This window comes from Lepidochelys kempii, chromosome 3, assembly GCF_965140285.1.
Source record: "Lepidochelys kempii isolate rLepKem1 chromosome 3, rLepKem1.hap1, whole genome shotgun sequence".
NCBI lineage: Eukaryota > Metazoa > Chordata > Testudines > Cheloniidae > Lepidochelys > Lepidochelys kempii.
Genome location: NC_136382.1, coordinates 57113157 through 57133785, shown reverse-complemented (window position 1 = coordinate 57133785; position 20629 = coordinate 57113157). Strand labels below are relative to the sequence as shown.

Sequence of the window (20629 nt, the reverse complement as noted above, 5' to 3'; positions counted from 1 at the left end):
TGTAACAGGTTGCTGGTCCAGAAGTAGTCATTTAACTTCTGGAAGGCAACACTGATGGTTGAAGCTGAAGTAAAAAATGACCATATTAGAAATTCCATATTCATGTTAGAAAAACACGGTTGCTACTTGACATAAGTGCAACAAGTCATGGTGTACTTTGTAAGTCAAATGATAAGCTTAAGTTCAGCTCCCTAAAGCTACACAGATGAATGCCATTAGAATCCATTAGAGGAAGTTGGTCACAGGCAATTCCACTACAGCCTGTTCACACACCTTAGTTACATAGTCACTGACAGTTTCAATCCCATTTTATAACAGAAAAAGAGACTTTATCTGAACACAAAGCAAACAAAATCAGGAACAATATTCAAAAAAACCTCATCTGTAGGAGTGACTTCTAATCATAAACACCACAAATAGACTGTAAATTTTCAGATGAAATTAATAGTTTACACCATTTACATAAGACTTCACTTGTCTTAATAAAACAAACCAAATATGGATTAAAATCATGAAGATTGAAAGAATTTCAAAGTGTATGTGATGTGGGTTAACTATCCAACAGAATTATATTCAAAATTAAATTTGGACTGTTAAATGAATAGCCCATGTTACACAAGCACCAAATTCTGCACATCAGGATCTTTTATTTCCAACGATGAAAGCATATTTTGAGGATAACAGAAGTCTATTGTTCAAGTCACCCTTTTTCTCATCTCAGTTACTTTAATCAGATGTTATACACCTCATTCTTCATGATCAGAAATATCAAAAATTTCAAGTATAAATTTGCTATGAACATTCAGCTACTAAAATTTTGAAAAGTTGACAGGTATTTTACTGCAGAAATGCACATTTCTCTAATGTTTGTGTTCACTTTCCTGAATGAAAGCTATTTGAATTTTAATCTCACTTATTTGCCTCTTAAAACCTTTTGTGCTTGTAGTCATAAACAGGCTTGTCTTCTTTATGCACTACTAATCTAGAACAGAGTACTAGATAACTAGTGCTCATTCTGGTCTGTTCCAGAAAGGTGCCCCTTAATGTGGAGTCATGAAGAATGTTCAGTCTAAATATGCAAATGCCACATTCAGAAGGCAGATTCCGAGGTTGTGGTCAGATTAGTAACTCCTAAGAGTTTCCCCCTCACTTTCTACATCATTTTTATCTATGAATTAGATTTCAGTCATAGAATATCAGGGTTGGAAGGGACCTCAGGAGATCATCTACTCCAACCCCCTGCTCAAAGCAGGACCAATCCCCAATTAAATCATCCCAGCCAGGGCTTTGTCAAGCCTGACCTTAAAAACCTCTAAGGAAGGAGATTCCACCACCTCCCTAAATAACGCATTCCAGTGTTTCACCACCCTCCTAGTGAAAAAGTTTTTCCTAATATCCAACCTAAACCTCCACCACTGCAACTTGAGACCATTACTCCTTGTTCTGTCATCAGCTACCACTGAGAACAGTCTAGATCCATCCTCTTTGGAACCCCCTTTCAGGTAGTTGAAAGCAGCTATCAAATCCCGCCTCATTCTTCTCTTCCGCAGATTAAACAATCCCAGTTCCCTCAGCCTCTCCTCATAAGTCATGTGTTCCAGTCCCCTAATCATTTTTGTTGCCCTCCGCTGCACTCTTTCCAATTTTTCCACATCCTTCTTGTAGTGTGGGGCCCAAAACTGGACACAGTACTCCAGATGAGGCCTCACCAATGACGAATAGAGAGGAAACGATCACGTCCCTCCATCTGCTGGCAATGCCCCTACATATACTTCCCAAAATGCCATTGGCCTTCTTGGCAACAAGGGCACCCCGTTGACTCATATCCAGCTTCTCATCCACTGTAACCCCTAGGTTCTTTTCTGCAGAACTGCTCCTGAGCCATTCGGTCCCTAGTCTGTAGCGGTGCATGGGATTCTTCTGTCCTAAGTGCAGGACTCTGCACTTGTCCTTGTTGAACCTCATCAGATTTCTTTTGGCCCAATCCTCTAGTACATTAGCTTTTTCCACATCCTCTGTCACTAGGTTGCCTCCCTCATTCAGCAAGGAGCCCACGCTTTCCTTGACTTTCTTCTTGTTGCTAACATACCTGAAGAAACCCTTCTTGTTACTCTTAACATCTCTTGCTAGCTGCAACTCTAGGTGTTATTTGGCCTTCCTGATTTCACTCCTGCATGCCCGAGCAATATTTTTATACTCTTCCCTGGTCATTTGTGCAATCTTCCACTTCTTGTAAGCTTCTCTTTTGTGTTGAAGATCAGCAAGGATTTCACTGTTAATCCAAGCTGGTCACCTGCCATATTTACTATTCTTTCTACACGTTGGGATGGTTTGTCCCTGTAACCTCAATAAGTTTCTTTAAAATACAGCCAGCTCTCCTGGACTCCTTTCCCCCTCATGTTATTCTCCCAGGGGATCCTGCCCATCTGTTCCCTGAGGGAGTTAAAGTCTGCTTTTCTGAAGTCCAGGGTCTGTATTCTGCTGCTCTCCTTTCTTCTTCAGGATCCTGAACTCGACCATCTCATGGTCACTGCCTCCCAGATTCCCATCCACTTTAGCTTACCCTCCTAATTCTTCCCAGTTTGTGAGCAGCAGGTCAAGAAAAGCTCTTCCCCTAGTTGGTTCCTCCAGCACTTGAACCAGGAAATTGTCCTACACTTTCCAAAAACTTCCTGGATTGTCTGTGCACTGCTGTATTGCTCTCCCAGCAGATATCAGGATGATTGAAGTCTCCCATGAGAACCAGGGCCTGCAATCTCGTAACTTCTGTGAGTTGCTGGAAGAAAGCCTCGTCCACCTCATCCCCCTGGTCTGGTGGTCTGTAGCAGACTCCCACCACGACATCACCCTTGTTGCTCACACTTCTAAACTTAATCCAGAGACTCTCAGGTTTTTCTGCAGTTTCATACCGGAGCTCTGAACAGTCATACTGCTCTCTCACATACAATGCAACTCCCCTACCTTTTCTGCCCATCCTGTCCTTCCTGAACAGTTTATATCCATCCATGACAGTACTCCAGTCATGTGAGTTATCCCACCAAGTCTCTGTTATTCCAATCACATCATAATTCCTTGACAGTCATCTGTTTTTTACCTCTTACTGACAATTATCTACGTCAGGGGTCGGCAACCTTTCAGAAGTGGTGTGCTGAGTCTTCATTTATTCACTCTAATTTAAGGTTTAGTGTGCCAGTAATACATTAACGTTTTTAGAATATCTCTTTCTGTAAGTCTTTAATATATAGCTAAACTATTGTTGTATGTAAAGTAAATAAGCTTTTTTAAACGTTTAAAAAGCTTCATTTAAAATTAAATTAAAATGCAGACACCCCCGGACCGGTGGCCAGGACCCGGGCAGTGTGAGTGCCACTGAAAATTAGCTCACGTGCCACCTTTGGCACATGTGCCGCAGGTTCCCTACCCCTGACCTAGGCGATACAGGTCATGTTAACTGAGAAGGAAGTGCTTGCATTGGCTCTGCTATTGTCTAGAATCTTGTTTTGATAGATTAAGATTTAATGTATTTTTATTAAGTCAGTCTTTCCAACACCTGACCAGTTATATAGGCAAAAAGGAATACTTTTGCCAGTATACCTTATAGCAAAATAAACTATACTGGCAAAAGCACTTTTATGCTGGCATACCTGCATCTACATAACAGCTTTTGCCAACACAGAAATATTGCCAAAAAATATGCCCCTAACTGACATTACTATACTGACAACAAGTTTTTAGTTTAGACCTAATCTGACTCTGCAGGCATCATTCCAACATCAGATCAATCAAAGAGGAAACCATTATCCAAACAACCAGCCTTGAAAGATTGTCAACCATTTACCAGCCCAAGCACAAAGTCTATTTGCTTACCCTTTGCCTTGATGATTTTTAAAAAAATATTCATAGGGTAAAAAAATATTGAATCATTGCATATAGATTATATTTGAACCCAAAGCTTACCACTAACATGGTCTATACTGCAGGTGTGAAGCAGTGCACTGGCCCCCGATTTGTGTGAATGAAAGCATTACACAGGCCAAATACTAGTCCACTGTCTTAATACTTCCTTCTGATCAACCTTCCACTTCCACCTCTATCCAAAACAAATAACTAAGCAAAGCAACAGATATGGTTAGATACTGTTAGAAGGGATCAAGGTGTGAACACAAAACAAAGTGCACTTCCCAGAGCACAAAGTCAGAAAACTGAGAAGGAACAGTAAATACTGGCAAGGAACACTGGAACAGAGTGGGGTCTATCTATAAAGGGAAAGAGGAAACAACTTGAAGTACTGGAAGGAACAAAATGGGAAAAGGATAAGAAAAAAATCCCACCAAAATCAAAGTAGTCCTCATTTACACACCAGGAGATGCCACAAAAGCAAATTTGTGCATAGCAAATGCAAGCAGATACAGAAACAGAGAGCAGGACAGTGCTATTCCCCTGACGTCATACACTCAATATTTTCCTCATCTCAGGACTTATCAAAAATTCCTTTCCCAGAGGTCCCCCAAGTTACATTCTTGTGGCTGAGCCACTCGCCTTCCTCTGCAGCATGGGGCACAGGTCACTTGCAGGTTTACATTAGTTGAAATGGTGGATTCTCTGTAACTTGAAGTCTTTAAATCATGATTTGAGGACTTCAGAGTTTAGGGGTCTATTATTGGAGTGGGTGTATAAGGTTCTGTGGCCTGCAATGTGCAGGAGGTCAGACTACTAGATGATCATAATGGTCCCTTCTGACCTACAAGTCTATGAGCATTATATAAAATTTCATTTTCATTTCTGGCTGCTCAGAGCTGCTGTTCTGTTGTGCCTGCACTTAACGAACAGCTTACCAGCTCCCTGCAAAACAGAGGCAAGCAAGCGGGCTTGTTGTTGAAATGTGCATTTATTTTTATTCTAATGAAGAATCTGCTTGTCAATAAGATTTTAGGTTTAAATAGATTTTATTGTATTATAGAGACATGGAATGCTGTATATTTCTGTATCTTACAGGTGGTTTTAAATATTCATAAAAAATGTTGCAAGCCTGCTAGTTGTTATAAACACTGGGCACATTGGAACAGAGAAGTTAGTCTATAGCAATTATAATTAGACTATTTTTTTATCATCAGTAAAAGTCAGTAAACATCAATTTCACTGTGTGTACTGTACACCCAAAACTTCGAGAGAGGTAAAGAAAGAAAAATGGTGCTTGAGAACTTAGACTTTTATTTAGGGATATTTACTTTGCATATTTTGACATGGATATTAACAACTCATGTTTTAACTATTATAAAGCATCCATGTTAATATGTACGCATTAAATTGTCTCCCCCCATAATATCCCACAACTGTGGTAATTAATAAAAATAGGAAAAAATGCTTTAAAATAATCCTCCATTATTATTATAGGTTTGGCCCATTGAATTCAAGAATTACTATCATTCTACAATTCCTCCTTTCACTCCTACGCTTAACATGGCTATCACCTTCCTACCCTTTGAAGCCTTAAACCAAAATTTCCTTCTATTTTCTCTTGCTTCCTCTTCCCAGATTCTGATTAATACCATACAAAAGCAAAGCATGAGATGGGCCTCTTATTGGCAACCTTCATTTGTTGATTTGATAGTTGGCACCACCTGGTGGTCCAGTAAAGTTGTTGCATGAAGATTACAAGTGTACTTTAGAACAGTGATTCTCAATCAGGGGTATACGTACCCCTGGGGGTATGCAGAGGTCTTCCAGAGGGTACATCAACTCATCTAGATATTTACTTAGTTTTACAACAGGCTACATAAAAAGCACTAACAGTCAGTACAAACTAAAATTGCATAAAAGCAGCAGAGTCCTGTGGCACCTTATAGACTAACAGACGTGTTGGAGCATAAGCTTTCGTGGGTGAATACTCACTTCGTCGTATGTATGTTGTAGGAATTTCCAGAGACAGGTATAAATATGCAAGCAAGAATCAGGCTAGGGATAACGAGGTTAGTTCAAACAGGGAGGAGGAGGTCCTCTTCTAGGAGTTGAGGTGTGAACACCAAGGGAGGAGAAACTGCTTTTGTAGTTGGCTAGCCATTCAGTGTCTTTGTTTAATCCTGAGCTGATGGTGTCAAATTTGCAAATGAACTGAAGCTCAGCAGTTTCTCTTTGAATTCTGGTCCTGAAGTTTTTTTGCTGCAAGATGGCTACCTTTAAATCTGCTATTGTGTGTCCAGGGATATTGAAGTGTTCTCCTACAGGTTTTTGTATATTGCCATTCCTAATATCGGATGTGTGTCCATTTATCCTTTTACGTAGGGACTGTCCAGTTTGGCCGATGTACATAGCAGAGGGGCATTGCTGGCACATGATGGCGTATGTTACATTGGCGGACGTGCAGGTGAATGAAAAGGTGATGGTGTGGCTGATCTGGTTAGGTTCTGTGATGGTGTCGCTGGTGTAGATAAATGGGTAGAGTTGGCATCGAGGTTTGTTGCATGGATTGGTTCCTGAGTTAGAGTTACTATGGTGCGGTGTGTCATTGCTGGTGAGAATATGCTTCAGGCTGGCGGGTTGTCTGTGGGCGAGGACTGGCCTGCCTCCCAACGCACTGATGATGCGTTGGAGAGGTTTTAGCTAAGGACTGTATATGATGGCCAGTGGAGTTCTGTTGGTTTCTTTCTTAAGCTTGTCTTGCAGCAGGAGGCTTCTGGGTACACGTCTGGCTCGCACGAGGAAATAAGGAAACAGATCAACAGAGCCAGACGTGTACCCAGGAAAATGAAGGTGAAGATGACTGAGTTAGCTGCAGAAGGCAATATTTTAAGTTTCTGATTTTGCCCTGGCTGACTGTCTTTTTTTAAAAAATATATGTTAACTATTTTAGTTAACAATTATAACAAAAACTCTGATTTTAAAAAACTTGAATGTTTAACTAAATTCATATGCTTGTTTTGTTAAAATATGTTTGCTGTTGAAAAAAAAATCCAGAATACGTAATGTTTTAGTTAAATAAAACAATTTAAATGTGTCTGGTGATGTTCTCTTCCTAACACAGCGTGGCAAGAATATCCTCCAAATATTAATGATTAACCTGTTGAATTGGAGATAGTTCACCTCCCAAGGACTTCATAAATACCTGCTTCAATTACCTTTGCTTATTTCATTTACCAATCATTAATTTTCTGATATAGCTGTAAAACTAATTTAAGTTTTCAAAATAAATCACTTTAAAAATGTATAGTGTACACCTTCTAAAAATGAAACCTACATCTGAGTTGTGAAGAATATGTATTAAGGTTATACCAAACAACAAGAATGCACTTTTATGTAGAAATCCATGATCAAATCGAATCTTCCTAGTGATCAAATCCATCCTGGTTAGTTTGTTTGTATAAAGACATTTTACCGTGTTTTAAAAACACGGTAGCTATGCTGGTTTTTGGCCAGTTCTACTAAGCTGGCTAATCATAAGAAAATAACTAGCAAGGAGCATGTAACAGTCTCAGCCAAAATGAATGTCTGAAGATGCCACATATTTACTGTGAAACAACTCCCATCATAATCTTTAATCCTGTTTCAATTGGCTCAAATACTTGATACAGGCAGTTCTTGACTTTACGACATTTGACAAACAGCACTTACGATGCGTCTGAATTGACATCCTGATTCGACTTACAATTGGTTTCAACTTTACGACGCTCAATCCCACATTGAAGTGGGCTGCACGTTTGACTAACGTCGCAATTTTCAGGAACCAATATCGTCGTAAATCCGAGGACTGCCTGTATTTTCACTTTTGATTGCACAAACTAAGCATGACAATTTCTAAACATACTTTTAGATTAGGTATTTGAGAGAACTCAATATGTGATTGACAATACTCCATGATGTACTTATTGAACAAGCAGTTAAGTTGCTTCACTCTTATAAAACCCTTAAATTTCCTTCCAACAAGCTAAGGAGCTGGTCCTGCTTTCTAATCTGTGCGGGGAGACTGGCACCCAGATGAAGCCCCCCCAATCACTTCAGTGGGGCTCCATGCTGGCATAAGGGCCCACTGCACAGATCTGATGGCAGGATCCGGGCCTAAGTAGATCCTAAAATGAACATTGCCTAGAGCTTCCTCTACATCACAGGCAAACTAAGCTCTCTAACCATATCGCCCAAGTTGCCCATATTAATTTAGTATTTGTTCTTTTCATTTGACAATTAGACTTGAAACCACCCGACACTGACTATGACACTAGAACAAGGAAGTCAATAGGACATACATTAAATGGACTTAAAATTGGCTGATAGGTCTCAAGATGCAACTGTAAATGGGAAATCAAGTCGGTGTTTCTCTCGTGGGGTCCCATACAAACAGCTCATGGGTCTACACTAAATATTTTTATCAATGATCTGGAAGAAACAAAATCACTGATAAAGTTTGCAGAGGATGCAAAGATTGGGGGGAAGTGGTACATAATGAAGAGGACCAGACACAGAGTAATCTGGATCACTTGGTAAGCTAAGCAAATAACATGTATTTCAACATGGCTCAACATAAGATCAACATCTAAGAACAAACAACGTAGGCCATACTTACAGGATGAGGGTCTCTATTCTGGGACGCAGTGACAAAGACAGAGACAGAAAAGAGTAGGAGATCACAGAGGATAAGCCACTGAACATGAGCTCTCAGTGTAGTGGCCAAAAGGGCCAATGCAATCCTTGGCTGCATAAGCAGCGGAATCTTAAGTAGGACTAGAACAGAGGTTCTCAAACTGGGAGTTGGGACCCCTCAGGGGATTGCAAGGTGATTACATGGGGGGTTGCAAGCTGTCAGCCTCCACCTCAAACCCTGCTTTGCCTCCAGCATTTATAATGGTATTAAATATATTTTAAAAAGTGTTTTTAATGTATGGGGGGGGGAAGGTCGCACTCAGAGGCTTGTTATGTGAAAGGGGTCACTAGTACAAAAGTTTGAGAACCACTGGACTAGAAAGATATTACCTCTATCTGGCTCTGATGCATTCAATATTTGAATACTGTATCCAGTTCTGATGCCCACAATTCAAGGACGTTCATAAACTAGAAGGGTTCAGAGAAGAGTCTCAAAAAGGATTATAAGGCATGTTTTCCAATCTTTTGGAGACAGACCCACAGAGACCCACTTGGGACTGTCACCTGATGTGCTGAGACTACCTCTGAGTCAGTTTTCTCTGCCAGTTTGGGACTCCAGAACCCTACCTTGTAGGGCCAGATACACAAGCCTGTGGCAACAGAGACCCAGCATCTGAACCACATCCCCAAAGCTGCAGACTTAACTGAAAACAGCTTAGCAAGTGCTCGTCTCCAGCACCTTGACGCTAGTGGGATCCAAACTCCAAATAAATCCATTTTACTCTGTATAAAGCTTATACAGCAGAGGTGAGCAAACTACAGCCCAGAGGTATATCCGGCCTGCTGGACCATCCCACCCGACCCTTGAGCTCCAGGCTGGGGAGGCTAGACCCCGGCCCCTCACCCGCTGTCCTCCCTCCCCTGCAGCCTGAGCTCGCTGCGTGGCTGGCTCTGGCTGGGTGGTGCGGCTTCAAGTCCTACTGCTGTGAACAGCATGGTAAGGGGGCGGGGAGGTTGGTTAAGGGGAGTCCCAGGGGCAGTCAGGGGACAGGGGAGTTGGATAGGCATATGAGTCCTGGGGGGCCTGTCAGGGGGCACGGGTGTGGATAGGGGTCAGGGCAGTTGGATGAGGATGGGTTTCCAGGGGAGCTATTAGGGGTGGGGGGGGTCAGTGGTTCTGAGGGGGGCAGGAAGTGGGAGGGGACAGACGGCCAGACTGTTTGGGGAGGCACAGCCTTCCTTACAGTTTCACTACCCCAATGTGGCCCTCAAGCCAAAAAAAAAAAAAAAAGTTTGACCACCCATGTTACACAGGGTAAAAACTCAAATTGTCCGCCCTCTGTCACACAGAGATATGCACAACTGTTTGCTCCCCCAGGTAGTAGTTACTGACTCGGTGTTAATAAAATCACTTTCATTTATTAATTAAGTATAAAAAGTAGGATTTAAGTGGTTCCAAGTAACAGACAGAACAAGGCAAGTTACTATGGGTATGGCTACACCTGCAGATGTAGAGCGCTTTGTAAACCAGCCTTTGTAGAGCACAGGAGGGAAAGCACTACAATCTGTCCACACTGACAGCTTCAAGCGCACTGGCGTGGCCACATTTGCAGCGGCATTAGGAGCAGTGCATTATGGGTAGCTATCCCAGCATGCAATTGACTACAACATGCTTTTTGAATGGGGGGGTGGAGTGTGACAGGGAGTGTGGTGTGTGTATGTGGGGGGAAGAGAGTGGGTTTTTGGGGGGCTGAAAACATGCCAGCATACTGTCTTGTAAGTTCAGACAGCAGCAGACCCTCCCTCCCCCCGGCCTCTCTCTCCCCTTCACACACAGCATTCTACAGCAACGGCTTGCTTTGTCTCGGAGCCGGCAGTCAGAAACAGAGTGTTCAAAGGGCACATCCGCATTCCTAGGAGAAAGAAAAGGAGGACTTGTGGTACCTTAGAGACTAACAAATTTATTTGAGCATAAGCTTTTGTGAGCTACAGCTCACTTCATCAGATGCATTCAGTGGAAAATACAGTGGGGAGATTTATATACCCAGAGAACACGAAACAATGGGTGTTACCATACACACTGTAACAAGAGTGATCAGGTAAGGTGAGCTATTACCAGCAGGAGAGCGGGGAGGGGAGGACCTTTTGTAGTGATAATCAAGGTGGGCCATTTCCAGCAGTTGACAAGAACATCTGAGGAACAGCGGGGGGGGGGGATAAACAAGGGGAAATAGTTTTACTTTGTGTAATGACCCACCCACTCCCAGTCTCTATTCAAGCCTAAGTTAATTGTATCCAGTTTGCAAATTAATTCCAATTCAGCAGTCTCTCAGAGTCTGTTTTTTGAAGTCTTTTTGTTAAAGAATTGTCACTTTTAGGTCTGTAATCGAGTGACCAGAGAGACTGAAGTGTTCTCCGACTGGTTTATGAACATTATAATTCTTGACATCTGATTTGTGTCCATTTATTCTTTTATGTAGAGACTGGCCAGTTTGCCCAATGTACATGGCAGAGGGGCATTGCTGGCACATGATGGCATATATCACATTGGTAGATGTGCAGGTGAACGAGCCTCTGATAGTGTGGCTGATGTGATTAGGCCTTATGATGGTGTCCCCTGAATAGATGTGGGCACAATTGGCAATGGGCTTTGTTGCAAGGATAGGTTCCTGGGTTAGTGGTTCTGCTGCGGATACAGACTAACACGGCTGCTACTCTGATTCCTAGGAGAGTTCAAAACAATGAGAAGAGTCGCCACTTGACTTAAGGGGATTATGGGACGTTTCCGGAGGCTGATCAGAGCGCAATAATGCAACACCCCGTTCACACTGACGCTCGGGCGTTTCAGCCACTGCGCGACAAGCGTTAAATCTTCTCGCCGAGGTGGAGTACCAGGAGCGCTCTAGCTGTGGAGTCAGAGTGCTCTATGTGCCTTGCCAATGCGGACGGGGACTGAACTAGGGTGCCCGGGGCTGCTTTAATGCACTGTAACTCACAAGTGTAGCCAAGCCCTAAGTAAAATAAATCAAAATACGCAAGACTAAGACAATACACTAAGGATCTCATTAAAAATATTAACTTCTCACCCTAGATGTTCTCAGGTACTATCCTTTTCAAAACAACACTGTAGTTTATGGCCTGGGTCCAGCAATCACTCTCACCCCCGTAGTTACAGTCCTTTGTTCCAGTTTCTTACGGGCATCTCTTTGGGGATGGAGAGGCCATCTCTTGAGCCAGCTGGAGATAAAAATGGAGAGGCTTCCAGTGCCTTTTATATTCCCTCTTGTGGGCAGAAACCCCTTTGTTCTTCTATGCAAAATCACAGCAACAAGATAGAGTCTGTAGCCACCTGGGCAAGTCACGCGTCCATGAATCATTTAGCTTTTTGCAGGCTGCCGCCATTGTTTACATGTTAGTTTGAATACTCCCAGGAAAGCTCAGATGTGGATTGGCATCTCCCAAAGTCTATTGTTACATACTCCCCATTACTTGAATAGTCCCTTTGCAATATGTTGGCCAAACCTCCGTGTTTCCTACACAAAGCACTTCAAATACAAGCATAGAGCCAATGCTCATAACTTCAGATATAAAAATGATACATGCATACAAATAGGATGAATATATTCAGTAGATCATAACCTTTGCAAAGATGTGTTACTTGGCATATCTAGCATAAAGCATATTTCCGTTATGTTATATTTACACTTAAGCATATTTCCGTAAACATAAAGAGTACAATGTCATAGACCCAAAGAGCTCAAACTATCTGGCTGAACAAATAGACGGTAAAGGGGTGACTCAATCACAGTCTAGAAGTACCCACATATAGGGAATAAATATTTGGCAATTGGCTCTTCAGTCTAGTAGGAAAAGATGCAACAAGAATGAAGTCTGGAAGCTGAAGCGAGACAAATTCAGACCAGAAATAAGGCATACAATTTTAACTATGAAGGTAATTAACCATTCAAACACCTTGCCAAGGGATGTGGTAGATTCTCCTGCAGTGGCAATTTTCAAATTGAGATCAGATTCCCACCCCCCCCCTCAGAAATATGCTATAGATCAAACAGAAAATAGTTCAGCAAAGTCCTATGGCCTCCATTAGACATGATCACAGTGGTCCCTTATGGCTTTATAATCTATGATCCCTGCTGCAGGGTAGAGGTATAAAATCTTTGGGTGCCCTGCTAAAGAGCTGGCTTCCCCCTGCTTCCCTTAGGGTGGCCAGGTGTATGGCCAGGACCCTTACCAGGAAGCCCAGCTGCAGGCCCTAATGAGGGCAGGCTCAGTGTGATCTGTTGAGCCTACTGGAAGCAGCTGGGTTGATGACTGGAAAAGCATATAAACCCAGGGAAGAGCTCAGGAAGGGGCGAGCCAGGCAGGAAGATAGGAGGGTGGTGGCTCTGTCTCTGCTGGCTGACACAAGCCTCAAAGGCCAGAGGACCCAGTGAGGGGTCAGAGCAGGGACCAGTGTTGGGGGAATGGGGACTGTACAGCCACTAAATAAAAATGCGGGTGGAGCATCTGCAGGACCCGGCGACAAGGGGAATGAAACTTGTGCCACCCTGTGACAATCCCCCAAAGACTCTCACAAGAGTCTTAAAGGCAAGGGTAAAAAAGTCAACTGGGCATGGCCTAAACTAAAAAGCTGTTTCATTTAGCTTTCTGTGACTTATGTGGGGATGTTTTGTAATGAACATTGATCTGTTTCCCTACAGCATGTTTCATGAATAGGATTCCTGAGACTGTAGGTCGGCATGCCCACAGGAGCAGACATGTTCAGCACACTTCCCCAACTCAGTCACAAGGATAGACTGCAAACCATTAAGGCTGAATGTGTGTAACTGCCAAACAATGGAATACAGCGGAGTCATATCTTACATGGGGGTTAGGTTCTAAAGTCAGCGCATAATGCGAAAATCTCGTATAGTCAAAATTACCCTTGAAAATCCCTTAAATCGCCCATAAAGTACAATATACTGTACAGGGACAACCCTGTACAATGTATAAATGTATAATGTACACAGTAATGTACAGTATATAATAAAGAGTACATATGCAAAATATAATTTTACAGTACTGTATTTTTAATTACAGGGTGTCGGTCAGGGCTTGATGACGATCCAGGAGACGGAGAGTGAGTTGTAGATGAAGTGTTGGCTCTGGTTCAGCTCGAGAAGTTGATTGCGTAAGCTCATCTGCTGCTGGTTGCTTTTCCTTGAAAAGCATGGTGATCGGCAACTATCGTCGTTGTCTCTTGAGCTGCTCAAACATTTCTTGATAGGGTCTCAAACTGCCTGTAATACTATGTATGATTGAGGCTTCGTTCCATAGAGGGATCGTAGTCAGAAATTAAATCATTCAAGTGTTTCACAGCTTGGAACACTTCAGCAAATTTATGAAAATTCCAACTTGCTGGCTCTTCCTGTTCCTTGTCATCATCTTAGTCAGCATTAAAAACTTGTTCCAGAAGATAGCCGTTTTCTTCTATGATTTTCTTTAATTGTTCAGGGTAGGCTTTTGCTGCCTCTTCATTGGCAGATGCAGCTTCACCAGCAGTCTGCACCTTTTGGAGGTTGAAATGGTTCCTAAAACTGTTAAGCCAACCTTGGCTGGCTTTGAATTCCTTCTCATCAGAAGGCTGTCCCTCTTCAGCAGGGAGGTCTGAACAGCACATAGAGGCTAAGAGCCTTTTCTCGCAATGTGTTGCCATTGATAGGCACACATTTATGGATCATGTCTTCCAGCCATAAGTTTAATGCCTTTTCACTCTTCACTAAACTCTTATTACGCACCTGGCTCGTCACCTTAGCAGTTATTGGAACACTTCAAGCAACAGTTTGACGAATTTCTCTCTCAAATCTTGATAGCAAGGATGCTAGATTCATTGCGGCCATATTTACGCGCCACGTTGCAAACAGACATACCATCTCTCAATAAGTCTAACACAGCCAGTTTTTCCTCCAGTGTTGGAACGGTTCGCTGTTTCTTCAGTTGAAGACCAGATGAAGTAGTTGACTTGCGTTTAGGGGCCACGTTGTACGAAAAATACGTATCTTTAAACATTAGAATCACACTCAGTGCAGCGAGATGCTCATACTATGAGAGGCACGCGGGAACCGAGACCAACTGAGGGAACAGCAGATTCACATCTCCCATCTCACGCTCACTCTGGGGCACACGCTCATTGAGCGAAATCGCCCGCACTATTTACAGGTATCTTGTTTTTCTTTTCTTGCCAAGCACATATAGTTGAATTCGCCTAAGTTAAATGCACATAGGATGTGACTCACCTGTACTCTTAAAAAGCCTGGTTAGTAGATTGGGAAAAAACAGACAGACACAGAAAGAAGAATCAACCTCAAGGCCATGTAACAAAGCCCATTTAGCAATAGGGCTTTTCAAGAAAAGCAATTTTCTATTTTGGGGGAAAACTAACCAAGGGACACTCTCTGGAAGACAGAGACCAGACATGGACCAGACCTGTCTTTGTAAATTAAAGACTCATTTAGGTGCTAAGCATTAAAATCCGCAAGTGTGAAGGAGACAGTGAATACTAACAAGCACAACATGGAGTTGGGTTGTACCCTCAAGGTGCAGCCTGAGATCTGTTGGAACCTCTGTGCCCCCTAACAATTCAGCTGGGTTGGTCTCTCTCACACTGCTCTGATGAGGAGACCTAGCCAGCCTCGGTTATCACCCAAAACAGCAGCAGATGGCACCACACACCCAACCAAGTCACCCGAGTGCTTTACCTAAGCCACTCATGGACCAACAATAAAGGTACCGGCCAATTTCCCAGCTCCCCAGCCTTGCACCGCTACTGGAGAATAAACCCAGTATTATACCACTGCACAGGGGTCTGTACGGTGCAAGTAGTCCCCTTTCTCCTTCAATGCAGGGGAGATATGTACAAGCCTTTGTTAACAGAGCTAAGATTCCCTAACACTTCACTCAAGAACACTGGTTAAGATAAAACAAAACAAGTTTATTAACTACAGAAAGGGAGATTAAGTGATAGCAAACAAAAAAAATTTCAGTCTAAGTCTCATACAAACTGGATAGGATTTGAATCAGCAATTTCTCACTCTGACTCATGGCAGAAGCAGGTTTTAGCCTCCTTACACAGGCTGGGCTTTCTTCTTACCCGCTAGGACCCCCCTGCCCCAGTTCAGTCTTTGTTTCTCCAGTGTTTCCAGATGTTGTCTTGTAGGGGAGTGAGTCCTAGTCATGAGGTCACTTCCCCCTTATATAGTTTTTCCATATGGTGGGAACCCCTTTCTTCCAAGCCCAGTTCCCAGCCCAGTTTGTGGAAAAGTACAGGTACCCAAATGGTGTTCAGTATCATATGACCTGATCACATGCCTTGTTGAGTCATAGCAGTCATTATCCATAGGCTGCCTAGGAGTCCCCAGGGAAGGATAAGGTCTTCTATAGTCCATTGTCTTTGTTGACAGGCCATTAGCACTGTCTAGCTTCTTCGCTGTTTTACTTGAAAGGCTAGTTGTGGGTGTCTTTGTTATACCAATAAAATAAAAACCAGCAGGATCTTATTAAAGGGAAAAAGGCAAAATACCACATTTATTGTGAATACAGAAAGAATCATAGTAAGCAGTTAGTTATAGCTATAACATGCCATTCAATCTCATATTTATTCACACATTCATTCATACAAACACACGCACACAGGTTCTGCAAGGTTGTTATCATAGTTACCAGCCTTAGAGTTGCTCATGCCAAGCCACTGGCCAGGTGGCCTGGACATGAGGAGGGAGCAGGGCCTTGTCAGATGCTCATCTGATGCTCCTGGCAGTTGGTTTGCAGAATCAGACCCCAAAGTTCTCACTTTTTAGAGTCTATTTTTATAGGAATTGCTTCATTATGCTGTTGCTGAATCAATCAGCAGATAGCACATTCCTGACGGCTCCAAGATGTTATCTTGTTCTTTGGTTCTCCCATTCTTGAGGCTGTTGGGTGGATTCCAGTCTGCCCTCCGGGGGGGGGGGGAGGGCGGGTCCTCTGGTTATTTCCACTTGATGCCTTCTTCAGCCGATGGACACTGGATTCTTAGGCTGGCACCTCCCTGATCATTCAGTTATTATCCACACCAAGCATCCATCCACATACATCCTCGATCTCTATTTTAATCACAATTGTTAATACAACAAAAGGGCGGGGAGTCTCTGGGTGCTGTTTCTGTTGTTAGAGTATTGCTTTGAGTCTCTCTCTCTGTGAATTGCTTTGAGAATAGACTCTGTCTTAGAATGTACTAACACAATTAGCAGCTTGCAAGTTTCACACATAGAGGGAGAGAAACAGTACCAAAAACCAAGAGACCTCTTAATTAGTAATACCCTGGAATTTAAACTCTGGGGAATCAAACTCATTTGTGATTTTAATACAGAACTTCTTTAATATGATCCAACATCTTCAACTTTACAACATCTTTCAGTAACACGTACATAGCAAAACTTCATATACGACAGCACATACAATCCAATGAGATATTAATGGTTAGCTGATCAAGACTTTTAGAATGACACTTTGCAAAGCATACTTCCTACAAAACACATTATAATTACATCACCATGGTAAATATGGAGTGCAGAATGTCACAAACATACCACATACCTTCTGAAAAAATGTAAGAAACAAAACTACCCACGTGGCTTTACGAGGGACTGATCGAAGGCCTGAGGCCAGAAAGAGCTGGAAATGGAGGTGGAAGGGGGGAGGACAATAGCCAGAAAATGGTCATAGCTTGCTGAAAAGAGATAACATTACCGACAGAACACTAGCAAGTATTCAACAATCGTGCATTGGAAAGGAAACCTAGATGACACAGAACTAGTGATGGAAAAGACCTATGTTTTCATAAAAGCTATTTTCTGTCAAGATTGGGGTTTCTTTGTGCTACATGCTGTACAGTTTAATGTGATACTTGTCTAGAAAAGCTTAAATAATGCAGAGTTTGGTGTGTGCTAAGTATTTCTCCCTTTCTCTCCACCCCATGGCTGATCCACAAAAGATATAAATCTGACAGAGCTCCTGGCTATTGAAATTAGTCCTCTAACTCAAACTGTAAAGTCTCACGCTTCGTCTTAGGAGGTGCCCAGTTCAGGTCCCTGTCCTGACCATCATAGCTATGGCTGTCACAATGGAGCAGTTGATTATTGAGCTAATACAAAGGACTAGTATCACACTTGTTGAAACAAGGTAATGACCAAAATTATTTTATGCCTTTTATTATATTACCCACTATATAAATATTTTTACATTTTTAAAAATATGATACAAGATTCAGAGTAAAGAAAACAAAGTATGCAGTCTGTCACTTTTGGACAAAATAATTTCCCTGTTTTAAGCCTGACCATGCTCTAATAAACCTTAGATTTCACTCATCACATCATTCAAACCAATATTGCTTAATATTTTGTTAATGAAGATGAGTCTTACACATATTAGACCTTAAATATTCAGCACTTAGGCAATTAAGATATTACTTTTTAAAACACATATCACCTTATTCTAGTGTTGCAACATTCACACCTCAAGTAATAGTGTCTGTACCGGATGTTAAAGAGATAGCTTCTTGATGCTTTTAGAGTAACAGCCATGTTAGTCTGTATTCGCAAAAAGAAAAGGAGTACTTGTGGCACCTTAGAGACTAACCAAGAGCTGTAGCTCACGAAAGCTTATGCTCAAATAAATTGGTTAGTCTCTAAGGTGCCACAAGTACTCCTTTTCTTCTTGATGCCGTGCACTGACCAACCACCAACCCACTGAAACAGGATTCCCTTCTGTCCATTAGAAAGCAAGGGCAATAGTGAAGCTTCAAGAAAGGTTTAGGTCAGAGACTGCAAAAAACCCCAAGGGGCTTGCTCCTGATTGTGGATTACAATTAGTTTACAATTAAACGAAAAGATGACCGATTTGCATCAACCGTCCAACCGGTTTTTGCAGCAACGGTTCAAATCCCAGCTCTTTTCCTCACTGCAGCTTGTTTACAGGAAGCAATTTGGGCCCAGTGTACTCGTAGGCCCATACCCCAGAAGAACTTCAACTCAGCCATTAGCACGGGCAGAGATTGGCCGGCTCTCCCGCAAACCAGGAGCCCCGGGAGCGGCACACAGCACTGGTGGTAACCACCTAGCACCGACCTCACCCGACACCCCCACTTCGGCCCGCCCGGCCCGCCCAGAGCACAGCCCGCTCGCCATCCCGGACTCCGCCTTCGGGCCCGGGGCAGTGGCCGATAACGAGACCTGCCCCACACACCGCGTCCCAAGAAGTCAGCTGCCCCGGGGCTGCTCCGTTCTGCCGGCCGCCGGCGCAGCGGAGAGCTCCCATTCTGCTGCCTTCTGCCCGGGACCCCGGCCCCGCTCCCCCGCAGGGAGTCACCCCGGCCCACGCCCACCCGCGCCCTCGCTCCACCGACCGCGGGCCACATCGCCCCGGAGCCCGCGGCCCCGCCCGGGCACTGCCAGCACCCGCGGCCCCTCCCCGTCCGCCCGGCCGTACCCTTGGCCTCGCAGTCGGCGCAGTACTTGTTGTCCTCCTCCCGCAGCAGCTTGGCCAGGATGGCCTGGTGCTGCTCGTTCTGCTTCTGCGCCTTCTCCCGGCACGAGCGGGTCGACATGGCGGCGGCGGCTCCCGACGCGCTCGCAGAGCGAGGACCGGCTCCGCTCCAACCCTCCCGCAAGCGGGCACCGGCAGCCGGCTGCAGAGAGACTTCCTCAACCGGAACTACTTGCAGCTACATCCGCCTTCAAGCCTTCCTGGCCGAGTAATGCGTCCAACCCAGCATAAGAAAATAGTCCCCGGTTTGGAACAATAGAGTCCAGAAGCTCCTGCACCATGAGACTGCCTGGTGGCCTTCCCGCGCGCTCGCAGCCTCTCCGATTTAACTGAGATCAAAAAGATCCCCCCACTGTGTTTAAATTAGAGGTGGAGTGCAAACCATCGCACGTATCCATCCGCCCACAGGTGAACGCCTAAGCGAGATCCGGGCGCACCTCAGTGACGGCGGGGGCGGGGCCTGGCTCGAGCCTCTTTCGCTGACTGCGCCTGGTGCCGGCTACCTGCAGCGACAGCCGCAGCGGCGAGGGGCGGGGCTGAGGGGGCGGAGCCTCATGCTCTCTCCACACGCCTTGTTAACTCCAAGGGGTGGTGGGGTCTCCCAGGCCGGTACATTTCAAAGCCGCTGATTCCCGAGCAGTATTAGTCCGGCATAACCTTAGACGTTTGCAGGAGGCACGGCCTTAGCAACCATTCAGAATGCATTGGTTAGACCCCAAACAGCAGGAGACTGGCTTAAAAATCACGAGGCTTTAGACAAACAGATTGTGAACTAGTTACTAAGGTCTTCAAGCTTTTTTCACGATTATGAGGGCTAGAAGCGTTTTTAAATAAAAGCTGAGCGTTTCATGCCTCGTGTATCTTTTAAACGTAGAGTGTCAAGAAAATCATCAAATGCCATGACTTGGTGGCTCATGTGCTCCCTTCCTCTCCTGCCATCTTCACCTTTGTCACTCCTTTCACACCACTCCATGCCTCCCAACTGCAGGGGCAGCTATAGGTTATGTGCATCACCACTACCAATGAAAGAATGGGACCCCAGAGGCACAAGCATAAGAGAATTTGGTATTCAGTTTCCCTCTCCTTCTACCCTACTGCTATAAAATAAGACTGGTCAGATTTGGGCTGGAGGAAGGGCGGCATAGCACAGTGGTTTGAGCATTGCCCTGCTAAACCCAGGGTTGAGAGCTCAATCCTTGAAGGGGTCATTTAGGGATCAGGGCAAAAATTGGGGATTGGTCCTGCTTTGAGCAGGGAGTTGGACTAGATGACCTCCTAAGATCCCTTCCAACCCTGACATTCTACGATTCGGGAGTTGCCATATCTGCATATCATGTCTGCAAGCACCCACAAAGTGCCTGGTAAAAACATGATCTGATTATTAAGACCTAGGACTCAGGACACCTGAGTGTTTCCAACCCTGTTTTTGACACTGGCTTGCTGTGACCTTAAACTGCACTAAAGCACATAGCTAGAATTT

The 20629-nt window shown here is 43.9% G+C and overlaps 1 protein-coding gene across 3 annotated transcripts in view; it reads right to left on the bottom strand.

The window, feature by feature from the left end:
- Positions 1–19557, bottom strand: part of SMAP1 (small ArfGAP 1) — a 221404-nt gene extending 201847 nt beyond the window's left edge. Inside the window, exon 1 of one of the 3 annotated variants that reach the window (XM_073336382.2) lies at positions 19093–19557. In XM_073336382.2, the coding sequence (XP_073192483.1) occupies positions 19093–19210 (118 nt within the window). In that variant the 5' untranslated portion in view covers positions 19211–19557. The remainder of the gene's footprint in view (positions 1–19092) is intronic. The other 2 variants (XM_073336380.2, XM_073336383.2) reach the window with 2 other exon arrangements.
- Positions 19558–20629: the final 1072 nt, after the last annotated feature.